At 37.7% G+C, this 20251-nt stretch overlaps 1 protein-coding gene across 1 annotated transcript; it reads left to right on the top strand.

Moving 5' to 3' along the window:
* The first annotated feature begins 6441 nt into the window (after positions 1–6441).
* LOC119991747 (pre-mRNA-processing-splicing factor 8A) lies at positions 6442–18758 on the top strand. Its single transcript, XM_038838186.1, has 25 exons — positions 6442–6917; positions 7328–7451; positions 7570–7662; positions 8013–8403; positions 9180–9666; positions 9752–10542; positions 10655–10740; positions 10823–11005; positions 11183–11497; positions 11596–11900; positions 11991–12445; positions 12554–12680; positions 13253–13494; positions 13575–13698; positions 13798–13987; positions 14351–14458; positions 14684–14937; positions 15287–15903; positions 15991–16097; positions 16203–16457; positions 16535–17170; positions 17282–17479; positions 17567–17845; positions 17954–18196; positions 18324–18758. The coding sequence occupies exons 1-25, from the start codon at positions 6634–6636 to the stop codon at positions 18513–18515; spliced, it is 7086 nt and encodes a 2361-aa protein (XP_038694114.1). The 5' UTR covers positions 6442–6633; the 3' UTR covers positions 18516–18758.
* Positions 18759–20251: the final 1493 nt, after the last annotated feature.

Genomic DNA, 20251 nt, shown 5'->3' with positions numbered 1-20251 from the left:
ATTCGAATCGTTTTGATTACCTAAGATCGTACGATCTTACGATCAAAAATCGGAATTTTGACAACCATGCATGTATCCTGATGATTAATGTTGCAAGTCCAACATACATCTTTTCATATAAGTTGCAAATAGTGAATTGTTTCAAATGTTAGTTTTTGTTTCGAAGGTGTGTTGACATTGAAGTTAAGTTTTCGATTTTACCGGAAAGTCTTAGAGTATTTTTGTTGTTACTTGTGGGCACTTTGCCAGAAATCTTAAACGAATTATACGATATTTGTGTACACTGTCCCAAAGAGTTATTTGTTCTTATCAGAGTTACTCCACCAAATATCATAAAAACGTGGGAGGTGTTATTTGCGTCTCCACTTAAGAGAAACGTGATAATGGAGTTGTATTGAATAATTGAAACTGTGACCTCTATACTTATATGTATTTAAGTTAATACCCATAAAAAAGTTTCCATTTGAATTATGTTTCATCACATCACGTTCTCAAGAACTTTACTTGCTTCCCTTTTCCTCCCATTTCTTAAGAATAAAAAAATACCTACACTATAATTTTTGATCACTCAAAGATGCCCAAAGACTTTATTTTGATGACTGAAAGATCAAATGTTTCAAGTTAGTAACCCAAAATTTAAATTGTTACGGATTAATAACTTGGGCAAATTTTGGAGATTTCAGTTCGTCAACGCTTTGATGTGTCACGTTATCCATTAAATTCAATTGTGTTTTTGCTTACGTGGCATGACAACAGCAAATAATCAACAAATAAAAATGTAACCTCATTTTCTAAACAAAATCCTAAATAGGTGGGATCTCAAAATTTCCCAAGAAAACAAATAATAACCTTAAATTAAGACCTAGACTTCTTTTGATGTTTCCTTAACAATTACGTGTGAGGTGACACACTAGCTTTTCTCATGGCTCTATTTCACGCGATGTAGGTCCTCGACTTGGAATGACTCCTTTTCATCATATTTGTGCGAGGCAAGTCTACGACTTGGAATGACGTTGGAGTTTGACCAAGGCATGGTTGAACTGATCCATCCTCATGTTCTGCCTATTCAGATTCTTCCGTCTGACCAAGGCACCCTAAACCTTGGTCGAATGTGCTTTTCTTTAAGCCTTTCCTTGACTTTTTCCTTACCTAGAAGCATTTCATTACCCCCAACTAGTTTTCTCAAATTTTGCCCCTTAGGCTATGCCTTTTTGGTTGTGTCATACGTGACATGTTCTTGGCTTGAAATATGCCTCTTTGGCAATTCATGTTCATGCGAGGTTAGTCCTCGGCTTTGACTGATACTGGTAATTTTATGTGAGGTTAGGTAAGACCTTTTTGGCAGTTTCATGCGAGGTAAGACCTCGGCTTGTTTGATGTCTCTTTGGCAATTTTGTGTGAGGTAAGACCTCGGCTTGTTTGATCTCTCTTTGACAATTTTGTGCAAGATAAAAACTCGTCTTTGATTTATGCCTCTTTAGCAATTTCATGCAAGGTAAGACCTCGTTTTGGTCACACCTCTTTTGCGAGGTAAGATCTCCGCTTATCTAATGCCTCATTGGCAGTTTTATTATCATTATATTTTTTCGGTCTAGCGATATAGAGCGGACGTGGAGAGCCTTGCAAAATGTTTCAAGTGCCTTACTCAATTTCATACACAACCTTTAAAATATGGACAGATAAAAGTTAGTTCAAGAAATATAATCCTCTACATTTATCAATATATCAAGTTCAAAAAATTTCATCTAATGTAAAAAAAAATTATTCACAAATAAAATATAGTACAATCTATAAACAAAATAATATAAATCACATGCAGTTGGGCACGACCTCATTGGATTTGGGCCAGCGGATGACCACACCCGCTTCATGCAGATGACCATACCGAGTCTATATAGTTATTTTTTTAATTGTTTTGATTTTGATTTTTAATTTTTTTAGGCTTTTATCATTTTATTGAAATACTTACATTTTCAATGAATATGTACCAAACAAGAACGGAGAGTAGATAACATTATAATCATAGATGGATAACCCAAATTGATGGTGATAATTGGCAATATAGATTTTCATAGACTCGCCAATTAAATAATGTTGGTTACCCAAAGTAATACTATTACAAAACTATCTTACTTTGTCTTGGCACTAAGAGCCTCCAGATGTGTACAAACTTTTTGTATAGATCTCTCATTGAAAAATACACGATTTTAATGAGTCACACCGAGAGAGTTAATTTTCTTCTCTCTTGACCACGATCTAAGCATATAGTTATGATAGGCCCCAATTGAGAAAGAAGATACATGGAATGTTCAATAATTATAATATGGTGATGGGAGCATTTCATACCCAATTAATTAATTAGCCCATTGCCATTAACAAGAATGGAGAGTAGATAACATTGTAATCATAGATGAACAAACCAAATTGATGGTGATAATTGACATTCTCCATATGTCTATAGTACAATCCATAAACAAAATAATATAAATCACATGCAGTTGGGCACAGTCTCATTGGATTTGGGCCAACGGATGACCACACCCGCTTCATGTAGATGACCATACCTACTCCATATAGTTATTTTTTGATTGTTTTGATTTTGATTTTTGATTTTTAATTTTTTTAGGCTTTTATCATTTTATTGAAATACTTACATTCTCAATGAATATGCACCAAACAAGAACGGAGAGTAGATAACATTGTAATCATAGATGGATAATCCAAATTGATGGTGATAATTGGCAGTATAGATTTTCATAGACTCGCCAATTGAATAATGTTGGTTACCCAAAGTAATACTATAGCAAAACTATCTTACTTTGTCTTGGCATTAAGAGCCTCCAGATGTGTACAAACTTTTTGTATAGATCTCTCATTAAAAAATACCCGGTTTTAATGAGTCACACCGAGAGAGTTAATTTTCTTTTCTCTCTCGGCCACGATCTAAGTATATAGTTATGATAGGCTCCAATTGAGAAAGAAGATACATGGAATCTTCAATAATCATGATATGTTGATGGGAGCATTTCATACCCAATTAATTAATTAGCCCATTGCCATTAACAAGAATGGAGAGTATATAGCATTGTAATCATAGATGAACATACCAAATTGATGGTGATAATTGACATTCTCCATATGTCTATAGACTTTCGTAGACTCGCTAATTGAATAATGTTGGTTACCCAAAATAATACTATAGCAAAACTATATTATTTTGTCTTGACACTCAGCCTCTAGACTTTTTGCATAGATCTCTCATTGAAAAATACCCAATTTTAATGAGTCACACTGAGAGGGTTCATTTTTTTTCTCTCTCGACCACGATCTAAGTCAAATCTTGGCAATTACGTTCCCAAAGATTTTCAACAAGTAAAGATGCAACTCAATTCTCTTCAACTCTTTCAGCAAGGGAATTTTCAATGGAAGAAATTGATAACACCACGAATAAGTTTCATTTGGTTAAAAGCTTCGGGCATTTGAAAAATGACAACATTGACTTATTTATGTACATTAACGTTAGGGGACACCTTATAGAAGAAATGGATCAAAATTTTATATTAAAGAATCTTTTTAAATGTCTTTTGATATGTTTAAAAATTGTATTATTTGTGTGTTCTTTTGTCTGTTATCTCTTTGAAAATTTTATGCGATGTAAGACCTCTTTGGTTTATGCCTCTTTGGCAGGTTCATGTGAGATAAGATCTTGGCTTGTCTCATGCCTCTTTGTCAATCTTATGCTAGGTAAGAACTCGTATTTGATTTATGTCTCTCTTGCAATTTCTTGTGAGGTAGGATATTGTCTTTGGTTTATGCCTTTTTGGGAGTTTCATGCTAGGTCTCTCGGCTTGTTAGGTGGTTGTTTGGCATTTTTATGCGAGGGAAGACCTAGTCTTTGGTTTTTGTCTCTTTGGCAATTTCATACGAGGTAAAACATCGGCTTGTTTGATACCTCTTTAGTAGTTTCATTCTCATTTTATGTTTTTGGTCTAGCGACATAAAGCGGGTGTGATATGTCATTTGGTGTCCTCTCCCTTATGTGGTGTGGTGTGTGGTCAAACACTGGGTGTGGTTCCTCTCTTCTTCTCTATTGTTATTGCGTATTTTTTCGGGGGTTTTTTTGCATTCTCTTTGATGGTTTGAGAGTGCTTATCTTGTTAGTGTGGGTAGATTAGTAGACTATTTTGCTTGTATGTATTTTTGATGTTGAATCAGCTAATAAATATTGTATGTTTTATGGATTGAGACTATATTTTGTTAGTGTGGATGGATCAATAGACTATTTCGCTTGTATATATTTTTTATGTTTGATGAACCAATAAATATTGGGCTAGTTTGGGCAATAATTTTAACTATCACTTATAGGCCCCGTTTGGATAACAATTTTTACCAACATTTATACTACTTGCTAGTATAAATGCTTTGTGCAATCCAAACAACCATTTTACGGCTGCAATTCCGAGGCAATTTTAGGAGCATTTTATGCTCTTTTGAAAATGCTTCCTTTTAAGACAATTTTACTAACATTTTCACATGTATCCCCATATTGTCCTCACACAATTAATGAAATTCCAAAAATGACCCTGCAATAGTCACTACGATCCTACTCCTAACCAGTCACCGCTGATCCTACACCCACCGTTGATCCTACACCCACCGTCGATACTACTTCCACTACCATCTGGATGAGCAAACCAGTCACCATCGTCGGTCCTACTCCCACCGCCAGTCCTTCTCTCTTTCCTACCGTGGCTACCGTCGCATCACCCCCGACATCCTACACTTCCTTCCCGGCACTTCGTTCTCATCTGCAGGAGCTCCAGCGACACTCGCGATTCCGACTCCCCATCATGGATATGCCAAAACAAAGCAACAAGGGCATGTATTACCAATCACAGAAGAGCTTCCAATTGCAGGTCCAACTCTTCACTGCCAATACAGAGAGGTCTCTTTTAGAAAATGGGTTTTTCTCCAAATCCAGCTTCCCTCACCTGAGCTCACAACTCGTTCTCTTTCTTTAACAATAGACTCCACTGGGTATATGTGAAGGATCGGATCTGAGTTAATATGAAGGATATCATCTTGGTTGAGCGTATTGGACTTGCTTTCTACCCTTAAGAGATAGGATCTGGTTTTGGAGGTGGTTAATGGTGTATCTGGTTTTGGAGGAGGTTAGGGGGTGGTTTTAGGAGGATGAGCAAAAGAAGGATCTAGAGACATTTATTAGTTAAAATTTTTGTATTTCTTGTAATTAAAAATTTTGAGATTCTGGAATAAAATTTTTGAAAATAATAAAATTTTTATGATAATTATATATATCTTTAATTTTAATTAACTATCTTTATTTTAGAAATTCATTATATTTTTGCATTGATTTACATATGTTACAATTAAAATAAATAATACCCCTGCACGTAATTTATCATAATATACTACACAACAAAAATGTTATCAGCAAAAGTTCAACCAAACATCACACAACATTCAAGCAGCATATCTGCTACTCAAATTGTCAAGCATTTCTGTTACCACCATTTCTACTAGCATATCTGTTACTTTGCAAATGCTTTACCAAACTAGGCCATACTACAAAGTAGTATAGTATAGTATAAATGATGGTTGTTTGCCAAACAACAATTTATGGGCACATAATCCGAGAGTTTTTTCTAGAGCATTTTATACTACTTTGCCAATCTACTCCTAACAATGGCCGTTATTCCAATTTTACCCCTCATATTAAGGAATAATATTATTAAAATGTTTTTCATTTAATAAATAAATAAATTAATTGTTATTAAAAATTTAATTAATTAATTAATTTATAATTTATTAGTATCTTTAATTTATGTCAAATATACCCTTATTTGACCTAAGTTACGAACTCGACTCTCACCTCCAGTTACCGTCTTGCTCGTACTGAATAAATAAATTAAATTGGTACAGTTACCATCTTGCTCGTCCTTCTCATTTAATAAATAATAAATAAATTAAATTAAATTAATAATTGATTAATTACATTATTTAATTATTTGTATGTTTGGATACAACATATACAACTAAAATGTATAATACCCCTGCACGTAATTTATCACAATATGCTACACAACGCAAATGTTAACAGCAAAAGTTCAACCAAACACGTACCCAGGATTCAAGAGCATATCTGCTACTAAAATTGTCCAGCATTTCTGCTACCACCATTTCTACTGACATATCTGTTACTTTGCAAATGCTCTACTAAACTAGCCCATTATATGTTTTATGATCAGGACTATATCCTGGCCTGCCAAGAATGAAGTGAGCCCAGAATCTGACCCAATTATGGCCCGATTCTCTAATTATAAGGCCCAATTTCAATTGGGCAAGCCCACTGATGACACTGAGGCGGTCTATAGATTTGCCGTCATTCATATAAAGCAAGCCGCACATCCAAAATAACTCGATTTTCCACACCCTTCCAACTGGGTAGAGAGTGCACTGGATCGACTCATAATCCATACGCACTTCAAAACCCCAAAGAAACCCTAAAACCCTCCATTCTTACAGGACACCCTTCGTTCATCTCTCCACGATATATGCGTTGGAGATCTGAGGTTTCGGTTTCTAGGCTTTCTGGTTTCATAAATCGCCGCCATGTGGAACAATACCAGCGGTCAACCGCCGATTGTGCCGCCGGGGACGAGCTTGCCTCCGATTCCACCGCCGCCCGCTGCTCAGCCGTCGTACACTGTGCTTCCGCCTCCGTCACAGGCTCCCCAGGTGCCTCCAACGCCCGCCGAGGCGGAGGCTAGGTTAGAAGAGAAGGCCAGAAAATGGATGCAATTGAACTCGAAGAGGTATGGAGATAAGAGGAAGTTTGGGTTCGTTGAGACGCAAAAGGAGGACATGCCCCCTGAGCATGTTAGGAAGATTATACGGTGAGTTTTAAGGTTTTCTGCTTGTGATGCTTTGATGTTAAGGAAAGCCGTGATTGCCATTAAAACTTGAGCTGAGGATATAGTGATGGTGACGGTAAACGAATATGAGTACAAGATTGCATATTTTAAGTGATTTTTGCTACTATGTTAGCAAATGGAACCCTAATTGTAGGCACTCTCACTTCTGTATTTCTAATTATTGAAGCGTTAATTGCAGCACGAGTGGTGTTTAGTATCATTCACTTTATTATGTAGGTGTTGGTAGCGTAGATATGCTGTGTGTTGCATTAGTCCATGTTTTCTTTCTTGCATTAATTCACTGCTGTCAAAATGAAATTGCATGAAATGGTAGAATAAGTGCGAGATGTAGAGAGGAATATATTGGATTTATTTTGGTTTCTGTGTGACAGAGATCATGGGGACATGTCTTCAAAGAAATTCCGTCATGATAAACGTGTGTATCTTGGAGCCCTTAAGTTCATTCCTCATGCAGTTTACAAGCTCCTTGAGAATATGCCTATGCCCTGGGAACAGGTACCCTTTTTTATCCACTTCCTGATATTTTGAATTGGCTCTGTTCTGTTCTTATCTGTAATTGCGGTTGCCTCCTAGTAAATTACCGATGTTAACCTCATTATTCTTTGTTCTTCAGGTTCGAGATGTGAAGATTCTGTATCATATTACCGGGGCAATAACATTTGTAAATGAAATACCATGGGTTGTTGAACCTATTTATTTAGCTCAGGTATGTGAATAATATCTCTCTTTCCTTATATGTCTATTTGCTACGTAGTCATAGGATAGTAGACGCTGTTTGGATGTCCTGTTGGTACTATTTTAGTACTTTATTTGGTCATGTGATTTCATGGAAACATCATCTCCATATATTATGTGGGATAGTGGGAGTAAGGGCTGTGTACATCCTGTTTGTCCCCGACCCTACCCATTATGGGATCCTTGTGCTTGAGATTTGTTTAACCTTTACTTTTACTAATCCAGCATTGGTTTTTTGTTAACTTCCAACTATTGTGCATTCTTAAGTTGTTGCAAAGCTCATGTAGTGGTAGTTGATTAACTTGGAATGCAATATTGTAGTGGGGAACAATGTGGATCATGATGAGAAGGGAAAAGAGGGATCGTAGGCATTTCAAGCGGATGCGGTTTCCACCATTTGATGATGAGGAACCTCCATTAGATTATGCTGATAATCTGTTAGATGTTGATCCTTTGGAGCCTATTCAGTTGGAATTGGAAGAAGAAGAAGATTCTGCTGTATGTACTTGGTTTTATGACCATAAGCCTCTTGTGAAAACAAAGCTTATCAATGGTCCAAGTTACCGCAAATGGCATCTCTCCCTCCCAATTATGGCAACACTTCATCGGCTTGCTGGACAGCTCCTTTCTGACCTAATTGACCGCAATTATTTCTATTTATTTGACATGGAGTCATTCTTTACGGCTAAAGCCTTGAACATGTGCATACCTGGTATGTTTCTTGCTTTCTAATTCGTTTGCTTCATATGTTGTTATTCTTCGAGCTTTTATCAGTTTATCACTAAATTCAGTGCCTTGTTGATCGAAATCATGATTATGAAAATCAAAATTATTTATGGCATATTGTTGTTTAGTAATGATAGTGCCTTTTGTGTCCCTTTCCTCCCAAAATCTACAATGCCAGAAAGGCTTCTTGATTGGGATTTCTAGTTGTAAAGTTCTGACACTTTGTTTAGATTGATCTTGTATGTTATTAAATCATTTGTAGTTTGCATCCTGAAAATGAAAAAAGCCTTCGTGTGAAGTGATCATGCATGGTTTGAAATATGAATTATTATTATTTGGTAGTGATATCATATTTTTTTGCCAAAAAGTCATATCTCGAATCCGCTGTTTAGTAAGTCCTAGGTTCTGCAGAAAAATCATTTCCATGTGACTATCGTGACTTTTATTCTTTGCTTAGAAGATAGCTACTTGCATTTTCAATAAAGTTATTTATTTAAATTGGAGGTTTGGTGTGTTTTTTTCCCCCTCTAGGCATGCTACTATAATTAAGCTTAATGCAGAGCGTCAAAGTATATGAACCCCCATAGTATAATAGATGTTGAATTGTGGGCCTTTTTGGTGCTAGGTTTCTGGCTGTTCCCCCCGCCCCTCCTTTTTCTCCCCCTAAATTGATGCTGATGAAAACAATGAACTGTGCCTGTGCATCATGTATTTGTCTTCTGCTTTCTGAGAACAACTTTATTAAGTGGTTTTTATTTACAGGTGGCCCCAAGTTTGAGCCCCTCTATCGTGACATGGAGAAAGGTGATGAGGACTGGAATGAGTTCAATGACATAAACAAACTCATTATTCGGTCACCTCTTAGAACGGAGTACAGAATTGCTTTCCCGCATCTTTACAACAACAGGCCTAGGAAAGTGAAGCTTTGTGTCTATCACACTCCTATGGTGATGTTCATTAAAACAGAGGACCCAGACTTACCAGCTTTTTACTACGATCCTTTAATTCACCCTATAACGAGTGCCAACAAGGATCGACGTGAAAAGAAAGTTCATGATGATGAGGATGATGTTGATTTCTCTTTGCCAGAGGGAGTGGAATGTTTTTTGGCAGACACTCAGCTTTATACTGACACAACTGCTGCTGGAATTTCTTTGCTATTTGCCCCACGTCCTTTTAACATGAGATCTGGTCGAATGCGAAGGGCTGAAGACATACCCCTTGTTTCAGAGTGGTACAAGGAGCACTGGTAAGAGTCTATTCCCTTTTCTACTTATTGTATCTATAACCCTTATGTAGTGAGCACCGCCTAATTTTTCTTTATGCTTCTGCAGTCCTCCATCATATCCAGTCAAAGTTCGGGTAAGTTATCAGAAATTGTTAAAATGCTTTGTACTGAATCAGTTGCATCATAGGCCACCTAAAGCTCAGAAGAAGAAGCACCTATTCCGGTCTCTTGCAGCAACCAAGTTCTTCCAAACCACGGAACTTGATTGGGCTGAAGCAGGTCTTCAAGTCTGTAAGCAGGGTTACAACATGCTGAACCTATTGATACATAGGAAAAACTTGAATTATCTTCACCTTGATTATAATTTCAACTTGAAGCCTGTGAAAACGCTCACGACGAAAGAACGAAAGAAGTCACGGTTTGGTAATGCTTTTCATCTTTGTCGTGAGATCTTGCGTTTGACGAAGCTTGTGGTTGATGCCAATATCCAGTTCCGCTTGGGTAATGTGGATGCATTCCAGTTGGCTGATGGCTTGCAATATACTTTTTCCCATGTTGGGCAGCTGACTGGGATGTACCGGTACAAGTACAGGCTAATGCGACAGATTAGAATGTGCAAGGATTTGAAGCATTTGATTTACTATCGCTTCAATACTGGTCCTGTGGGAAAAGGACCTGGATGTGGAGTCTGGGCACCAATGTGGAGGGTATGGTTGTTCTTTCTCCGAGGCATAGTGCCTCTTCTGGAACGCTGGTTGGGGAATCTTCTTGCCCGGCAGTTCGAAGGGCGGCATTCTAAAGGAGTTGCCAAGACAGTTACGAAGCAGCGTGTTGAAAGCCACTTTGACTTGGAGCTTCGGGCTGCTGTTATGCATGATGTCCTTGATGCTATGCCAGGTGGTTAACTTTTCCATAATCCATTTCCCTTTCTCCACTTTGTGTTTTTTTTTATAGGTGCTTGTTTTGGTTTATTTTCTTTGTTTGCTTAATGCTCATTGTTAAATTGCAGAGGGAATTAAGCAAAACAAAGCCAGAACTATATTGCAACATCTGAGTGAGGCATGGCGCTGTTGGAAAGCAAACATTCCATGGAAGGTACCTTCACTTCTTGATGCCTATTTCTTTTAAGTTTTGTTACTTGTGATAGTTGTCTCACTTGTTTTTTGTTGTCTCTTAGGTTCCTGGTTTGCCTGTTCCCATTGAAAACATGATTCTTCGTTATGTCAAGTCAAAAGCAGACTGGTGGACAAATGTGGCTCACTATAATCGTGAGCGTATACGAAGAGGTGCAACAGTTGATAAGACAGTTTGCCGGAAGAATCTTGGGAGATTGACTCGCCTTTGGCTAAAGGCAGAGCAGGTGTGTATAGGACCTTTGTTAATGTGTCACTGTTCATTTTTTTTTCCACTGTATAATCTGTTCATAATTAGTCTAGTCATTCTGGTCGTATAATGTGCAAAATTTCACCTCTATTTATTAAGTTTGGCTCTTTGCATAGTTCCTCTTATCATACTACCCATTTATTTTATTGTGTAGGAACGACAACACAACTATTTGAAAGATGGTCCTTATGTCACTCCTGAAGAAGCAGTTGCCATTTACACAACAACTGTGCATTGGTTGGAGTCACGGAAATTTTCCCCCATTCCATTCCCTCCGTTGTCATACAAGCATGATACAAAGCTATTAATCCTCGCACTGGAGCGATTGAAAGAATCCTATAGCGTGGCTGTGAGATTAAACCAACTGCAAAGAGAAGAACTAGGGCTCATTGAGCAAGCTTATGACAATCCACATGAAGCTCTATCTAGGATTAAGCGTCACCTGCTTACTCAGCGTGCCTTTAAAGAAGTGAGTTCAATTATGTGATCTTTGATCTTGCTCATTGCATCATAGTGGCATTTCGCATTTTCTTAACTCTATTTTTCTTTTTCTTTTTCTTTTGGCAGGTTGGCATAGAGTTCATGGATTTGTATAGTTATCTGATACCGGTGTATGAAATTGAGCCTCTTGAGAAGATCACAGATGCATATCTCGACCAATATTTATGGTATGAAGGCGATAAACGTCATCTCTTCCCAAATTGGATTAAGCCGGCTGATTCAGAGCCACCACCACTTTTGGTCTATAAATGGTGTCAGGGTATAAACAATTTGCAAGGTATCTGGGATACAAATGATGGACAATGCGTGGTGATGCTCCAAACTAAATTTGAGAAGTTTTTTGAGAAAATTGACTTGACAATGTTAAATAGGTAAAGTATCATGTGTTTATTTGTTTTTGTTGTTGTAGTGAATAAAAGTCTTAATCTCTAGGTCGCATTTTTTCTCTTGTGCTCTTGCAGGCTACTACGATTGGTTCTCGACCACAATATTGCTGATTATGTCACTGCAAAAAATAATGTTGTGCTATCTTATAAGGATATGAGTCACACAAACTCATATGGTCTTATTCGTGGTCTTCAGTTTGCTTCTTTTGTTGTCCAGTATTATGGACTTGTGCTGGATCTTTTGCTCCTTGGATTGACTCGAGCCAGTGAGATTGCTGGTCCACCGCAGATGCCTAATGAGTTCATTACTTATTGGGACACGAAAGTTGAGGCTAGGCATCCCATACGACTGTATTCAAGGTACATTGATAAGGTGCATATATTGTTCCGCTTCACCCATGAGGAGGCTCGAGACCTTATCCAGCGTTATCTTACCGAGCATCCTGATCCCAACAATGAAAATATGGTTGGTTACAATAACAAGAAGTGCTGGCCAAGGGATGCCAGAATGAGGCTCATGAAACATGATGGTATATGCTCATCCTCGTTATATATTGTTGAAGCTGCAAATTTTATGGTAGTATTACTCATATTTTTCCATTAAAAAAAATAAAGCTTAACTTCTATCGTTTCTGCAGTCAATCTTGGAAGGAGTGTATTTTGGGATATGAAGAACCGTCTCCCTCGAAGCATTACAACATTAGAGTGGGAAAATAGTTTTGTGTCAGTTTACAGCAAAGACAATCCTAACCTTCTTTTCAGCATGTAAGTATATCTGGATTTTACTTTAGATGTTTTATGATTTCTATGCAGTCTTAACAGAGGTTTGTGAGCAGATAATTTTGCTGCTGAGTTCCATGTTTTCAATTTTCTCGAAACTTTAGATGCTGAACATCAACTTATATGTCTTTGAATATAATTCCCAAATGGTTGCTCTCCTTAATCTCAACACCTTGTTCAAACTCAAATGCTGACTGCATTGGTTTTGACAGCAAGTTGTGGGTGTGCGCCCATATGTGCACAAGTGTATGTTTACCTGATTGATCACAGTGATCCAAAGCCTTGTTCAAACTTTATACTTTCACTTTGACAGCAAGTTTTCTGTCGTGTATGTGTGTTTATTTAAATGCATGCTGTCACAAAGAGGCAGCTAGTTCATAAGTGGCATGTACATGCTTGCTTTGATTAGGTTATTTGTGCATATGCTCTTGGGAAGTTGTGGGGTTACTGGGGTATTAATAGTCTTACAAATTTGGGGTTTCTTTTTCGTACTTCTTGTTTAATATCATGCCATCTGCTTGCTTTTTGATGGAATATATCTGCATCTTGACCTGTAGGTGTGGATTTGAGGTCCGTATCCTTCCAAAAATAAGGATGACTCAAGAAGCATTCAGCAATACAAGAGATGGAGTTTGGAATTTGCAGAATGAACAGACTAAAGAGCGAACTGCTGTTGCTTTCTTAAGAGTCGATGATGAACACATGAAGGTGTTTGAGAATCGTGTGAGACAAATACTTATGTCTTCAGGGTCCACGACATTCACTAAAATTGTCAACAAATGGAATACTGCTTTGATAGGTATTTGCTTCTCTTAGTTCTCTCTTCTTGTTTTAGTATTTGCAATGATCTCATGTTTGCTAACCTTCCTTTATATATAGGTCTGATGACTTATTTCCGTGAAGCAACTGTGCATACTCAAGAGCTGCTAGATTTGCTGGTTAAGTGTGAAAACAAAATTCAAACTCGTATTAAGATTGGTTTGAATTCAAAAATGCCGAGCAGGTACTCTATTTGGTCTTGTGAAGTCGATTTGTTTTGGTGTTCTTTTTTTATCTCTCTCCTCTTGATGTTTTTTTTATTTCAAATCTTCCTTGTTTTCAGATTTCCTCCTGTCATCTTTTACACTCCGAAGGAAATTGGAGGACTTGGCATGTTATCAATGGGTCACATATTGATCCCCCAGAGTGATCTACGATACAGTCAGCAGACTGATGTTGGTGTAACCCACTTTAGGAGCGGGATGAGTCATGAAGAGGACCAGCTGATTCCAAATCTTTATCGCTACATACAGGTAAAAAAAATTCAATTCATTTGCAAGCATAATTTCTAATTTGACTGTTCTCTCCCATTGACCCATTCTGATATGATATGGTACTGGTATAGACTGAACTTTTGTTGTGGTCGGACCAATAATAGATACCAGGGATTTTGCAAGATTTCACAGTTTTTTGTGTTCCATTTAATTTAGAAGTTCCAGGGAAGTCATTAGAGGAATGTGTCCAATAGAAAAATCCACTTTCATCACACCAATGTGGGTTTCCCTGGGAAGGAGTTGATCAACAATGTTTGAAAATGTGCTGATTATCATGTTTTTGATGTTTTTCTCTCAAATTTATGTGACATTGTTTTGATCATTTATTGTTTATTCATACAGCCATGGGAAAGTGAGTTCATTGATTCTCAACGAGTATGGGCTGAGTATGCACTGAAGAGGCAGGAGGCTCAGGCACAGAATAGACGCTTGACTCTTGAGGATCTGGAGGTGAGTGTTCTTAAAAAAATATGATCTTGTTTCTCCTCTTTTCCCCTTCCCTTTTTTCTTCTTGTTTTGGCAGGGGAGGTATGTGTTTTTTTTTCTTTTTTTTTTAATCAATATGCTGTAGCCTGTAGCTGAGTTATCAGTTTAAATTTGAAATACATACATGATGCTTCTCAATAAGATAAAAACAAGCATCCTAACAATTTCTGTATAAATGTCCTTGATTAGGATTCTTGGGATAGGGGAATTCCACGTATAAATACTCTATTCCAGAAGGACCGACATACCTTGGCATATGATAAAGGATGGCGAGTGCGGACAGACTTCAAGCAGTACCAAGTTCTGAAACAGAATCCTTTCTGGTGGACACACCAGAGGCATGATGGGAAACTCTGGAACTTGAACAACTACCGAACTGATGTTATCCAAGCTCTCGGAGGTGTTGAGGGAATTCTTGAACATACCTTATTCAAAGGAACATAGTAAGGCTATGTTCATTTTTATCTTTATTTATGTAATTTTTTTTCTTTTAATTTGTACCTGACCATATTTATCACCCTTCCTGAAATTAATTTATGCTGAAGTTATCTTTATGCCCATAAAAAGGGTTTCTATTGCTCCTTCATTCTCAAAAAACGATTGCTCCATTGCTAGGTCTGAAAATGAATTAAGCTGACTTAATATTTGCATATGTAGAGAAGAAGTTATCGAAGCTATTGTACTCCACTGATCCTCGTACCAAACAAAAAAAAAAGATTTTTGCAGATTTGTTGCTGTGTTTAAATTTATAATTTCAACCACTGATGTGCTTTTAAACTTTTGAAATTTTAGCTTTCCAACCTGGGAAGGTCTATTCTGGGAGAAAGCATCTGGCTTTGAGGAGTCTATGAAGTACAAGAAGCTGACTAATGCACAAAGATCTGGTCTCAACCAAATTCCTAATCGCAGATTCACTCTCTGGTGGTCACCAACTATAAATCGGGCAAATGTTTATGTTGGTTTCCAAGTGCAATTGGACCTGACTGGAATTTTCATGCATGGAAAGATTCCAACTTTGAAGATCTCTCTTATTCAGATATTCCGAGCTCATCTGTGGCAGAAGATTCACGAGAGTGTTGTCATGGATCTATGTCAAGTTTTGGATCAGGAGTTGGATGCATTAGAAATTGAAACCGTGCAGAAAGAGACTATTCATCCAAGAAAAAGTTACAAAATGAATAGCTCTTGTGCAGACATTCTTCTCTTTGCTGCCCATAGGTGGCCCATGTCAAAGCCTAGTCTTGTGGCTGAGTCAAAGGATGTTTTTGATCAAAAAGGTAGCAATAAGTATTGGATTGATGTACAGCTCCGCTGGGGAGACTATGACTCTCATGATATTGAGCGTTATACTCGGGCTAAGTTTATGGATTACACAACAGACAACATGTCTATATATCCCTCTCCAACAGGTATATTCTACCCCCTTTTCTTTATTTTTTGCGCCCTCCTATTTAGTTATCCTTTAGGTTTCATTCAACTTTTTATGGGTTTTGCAGGAGTGATGATTGGCCTTGATCTGGCATACAATCTGCAGTCTGCATTTGGCAATTGGTTTCCTGGGTCTAAACCACTACTTGCCCAAGCGATGAACAAGATCATGAAGGTATGATATCTTTTGGACATTACTTGGTCAGATATTATGTTTGTGGATTCACTTTTAAAACTCGTGGACATACAAGTTGAACTGATGTATTATTATCTGATGCAGTCAAATCCAGCTTTATATGTCCTGAGGGAGCGTATAAGGAAGGGTTTGCAGTTGTATTCTTCTGAGCCTACGGAACCATATTTGTCATCCCAGAATTATGGAGAAATCTTCAGCAACCAAATTATTTGGTTTGTTGATGATACAAATGTCTATCGTGTTACAATTCACAAGACATTTGAAGGAAATCTCACTACAAAACCCATCAATGGTGCCATTTTTATATTCAATCCTAGGACAGGGCAGCTGTTTTTGAAGGTCTGGTTTAATTAATTAAAGCAGTGTTTCAAGTTTCTTTGTTTTTGTTGATTCTAAACTTATATGAATGTTTGCAGGTTATCCACACAAGTGTCTGGGCTGGGCAGAAGCGTCTTGGCCAGCTAGCAAAGTGGAAAACTGCTGAAGAAGTTGCTGCTCTTGTTCGGTCTTTGCCTGTTGAGGAACAGCCTAAACAGATTATTGTTACTCGTAAAGGAATGCTGGATCCTCTGGAGGTTCACTTACTGGATTTCCCTAACATAGTCATTAAAGGAAGTGAGCTGCAGCTTCCATTCCAGGCTTGCTTGAAGATTGAGAAATTTGGTGATTTGATTTTGAAGGCTACTGAACCACAAATGGTTTTGTTCAACATTTATGATGATTGGTTAAAGAGTATTTCCTCTTACACAGCATTCTCCCGTCTCATCCTGATTCTCCGTGCACTTCATGTGAACAATGAGAAGGCAAAGATGTTATTGAAGCCAGACAAAACAGTCGTTACTGAGCCACATCATATCTGGCCTTCTTTGACTGATGATCAGTGGATGAAGGTTGAGGTTGCTTTAAGAGATCTCATACTCTCAGATTATGCCAAGAAGAACAATGTGAATACATCTGCGCTCACACAATCTGAGATTCGTGATATTATACTTGGAGCAGAGATTACCCCACCTTCTCAACAGAGACAGCAGATTGCAGAGATTGAGAAACAGGTGATGTATTTTTATGATCTGATTGTTTCCTTTTTGAAGCGATTCTGACTACCATGTTAAATGTGGCCTCATACTATGTGAAGAGTATTAATTTGACTAATTTGTTTCCAGGCCAAAGAAGCAAGTCAACTGACTGCAGTAACAACAAAGACTACAAACGTCCACGGGGATGAACTCATTGTTACAACAACAAGTCCATATGAGCAATCTGCATTTAGTTCTAAAACAGATTGGCGTGTTAGAGCTATATCTGCAACAAATCTCTATCTTCGAGTCAATCATATATATGTGAACTCGGAGGACATTAAGGTTTGTGTCTACCTTTAAAATTTGTTGTTGTCTTTGCTGATGTTGTTCTTGAGAATTTTCTGACATAAAATGAATATGATTTTTCAGGAAACTGGATACACTTATATCATGCCCAAGAATATTTTGAAGAGATTTATCTGCATAGCAGATTTACGAACACAAATTGCTGGGTACTTGTACGGTATAAGCCCCCCTGACAACCCTCAGGTCAAGGAAATTCGTTGTATTGCCATGGTACCTCAGTGGGGCACTCATCAGCAAGTACATCTTCCTTCAGCACTTCCTGAGCATGATTTTCTAAATGATCTGGAGCCTTTAGGATGGATGCACACACAGCCAAACGAGCTTCCTCAGTTATCGCCACAGGTTTTACCCCCGTCAATGGACTGTATTAACGAAATATGATGGCTTATTAGTTTGAACTTTTTGTATAACTGCATGATTTCTCATCTTACCTGGTCCATTAATTTGCAGGATCTAACAAGTCACGCTCGAGTTCTGGAGAACAACAAACAATGGGATGGAGAGAAGTGCATCATTTTGACTTGCAGTTTTACTCCAGGTTCCTGCTCATTGACTGCATATAAGCTTACACCAAGTGGTTATGAATGGGGACGTCTCAACAAGGACACGGGAAGCAATCCTCATGGTTACCTTCCAACACATTACGAGAAGGTCCAGATGCTTTTAAGTGATCGGTTCCTAGGTTTCTACATGGTAAGATAAATTGTACTGGACTTTCTTGCTTTGATATGCTGTACTTTGTTTTGTGGTGTTTCAAGAAATAATTTCTTTTTGTTGTGGATTATGGAGCACTGAGATGCTTTCCCTTACTGGTTTTTAGGTTCCTGATAACGGTCCATGGAATTACAACTTCATGGGGGTGAAGCATACTGTAAGCATGAAGTACGGCGTCAAGCTGGGGACCCCTCGAGAGTATTACAATGAAGACCACAGGCCTACCCATTTTCTGGAATTCAGCAACCTGGAAGAGGTGGAGACCGCCGAGGGTGATCGGGATGATACATTCACTTAGTCTGATATTTACTCGGGCTTGGATTAGATCAGCAATGTCGTATGTAGTATTGATGCTTCGAAGTGGAAGCAGTACGGAATTTTGTTGTATTGATACATGTATCCTGGCGACTAATGTTGCAAGTCCAACAGACTTCTTTCCATATCAGTTGTAAATAGTGAATGTGTGTTTTTGTTTCGAAGGTGCGTTGCCATTGAAGTTAAGTTATCTATTTTACTGAATAGTTAGAGTTTTTGTTGTTGATTTGTTGGTACTTTGTCAGAAGTCTTGCATTATTATCCGTTGTACTCTTAAATCACACTATCTCGGGCAATGCGATTCCGACCTTTAGTATTAGTTTTACTTTATAATTTTAACCTAATTGAGTTTTACGGTTCATGAAATTTATGCTCTAATGAAGAACACCACCTACTCACCTAGCTACCTCCAACATTTCGAACTTCGATGCTTAAACACAAAAAAAAAAAAGGAGGCAATGATTATAATTATGTTCATATATATATATAATTATAATATATATTATATATATATATGCGTGCGCGCGCGCGCGTGCGCGTGCGTGCGTGTATGTAATGGCTATAGTACATGGGCATGGGAGCATAAAGCATAATGATTAAGAAGTCTATTATGTCTACATATTAGGGCAAATGCAATGGTGAAGTGGTATTGGGTCAATAAAGATGTTGTCTTTTGCTGATGTGGCTGTATTGTAAAATGTGTTTTGCTTATGTGGCTGTATTAGGATAACTGTTTTGCTGATGTTGATGTATTGATATTTGAAGTTTTGGTGTAGTTTTGTTGTGGATAATATGGAGGAATGGAATGTTGTTAGGTTGGGTGGAAAGAGAAAGTGTGTAGGAAGAAAAAGTGTATAGAAATTTGTGTTTTATTGATGTGATTGTATTAGAATACGTGTTTGACTTGACTTTTTGTGTAATAGAAGTGGGACCGGGCCAACAAAAATGTTGACCCAGTAAATAATTTCCCATTGCATTTGCCCTTACTCTAGTTTTTGCGTGGGTACGATCGCCTTCAAAAAGTGCTGCCATTAGCAAAGCATGTTCACTAATTAATGAGGAATTTTTTGGAAACTTGTGCTCCGCCATAGAGATAAAGGCTCATCACAATTGCAATTATACCATGGCATATAGGAGGACGTGGGAAGGTGAAGGAAAATAATCAAATATATATGTATAGATACACACAAAATATATATATACACTTTTATTGTCTTTTAGATGATGATTAATTTGTTGTCATTTAATTGATTATTTTGCATTAGATGAAATACATGATGACCAAATCATACGTTGGATGGTTAATTGACACTTCAATGATGATAAATTTGCATCATCATCATATAATTAATTATAAATTTTGTAAGTATGTTATTGGAACATATTTCATCCCTTAGGGTCTTGATGACGTCAAAAATAGGCCCGATCCTACTAGACGAATCAGTTAGTCAGACCAAATTCTTCCTTCTTGATCGGTTGCCTTCCTTCCTGGATAATAAGCAAACGTAAGCTTCGGTAGGGCCCTGAGGGTGTGCTCGGGGGACCTCTCCGACGCTCAAGTCAGTACGGTACTAAACTTGGGAGGATGACTCGCTGTTCGGAGCTCTGCCTCTTGCTCAGTAAGTAAATTTGAGTGCAGGAGTTCGAATCCTTACCTAATGGCAGAGGTTCCCCTTTTATACGAGTTTGAAGTGTTTGAGTTGTAGTAGGAGTCAGACT

The sequence above is a fragment of the Tripterygium wilfordii genome, chromosome 22 (assembly GCF_013401445.1).
Source record: "Tripterygium wilfordii isolate XIE 37 chromosome 22, ASM1340144v1, whole genome shotgun sequence".
NCBI lineage: Eukaryota > Viridiplantae > Streptophyta > Magnoliopsida > Celastrales > Celastraceae > Tripterygium > Tripterygium wilfordii.
The sequence above is the reverse complement of the archived record's forward strand: the minus strand, read 5'-3'. Positions and strand labels throughout refer to the sequence as shown.

Excerpts from the sequence above, each read along its gene's own strand:
- LOC119991747 (XM_038838186.1), top strand. The coding sequence starts at position 6,634 with ATGTGGAACAATACCAGCGGTCAACCGCCGATTGTGCCGCCGGGGACG. Across the intron at positions 9,667-9,751 it reads GAGTGGTACAAGGAGCACTG|TCCTCCATCATATCCAGTCA; the intron begins GTAAGAGTCTAT and ends ATGCTTCTGCAG. Across the intron at positions 10,543-10,654 it reads TGTCCTTGATGCTATGCCAG|AGGGAATTAAGCAAAACAAA; the intron begins GTGGTTAACTTT and ends GTTAAATTGCAG.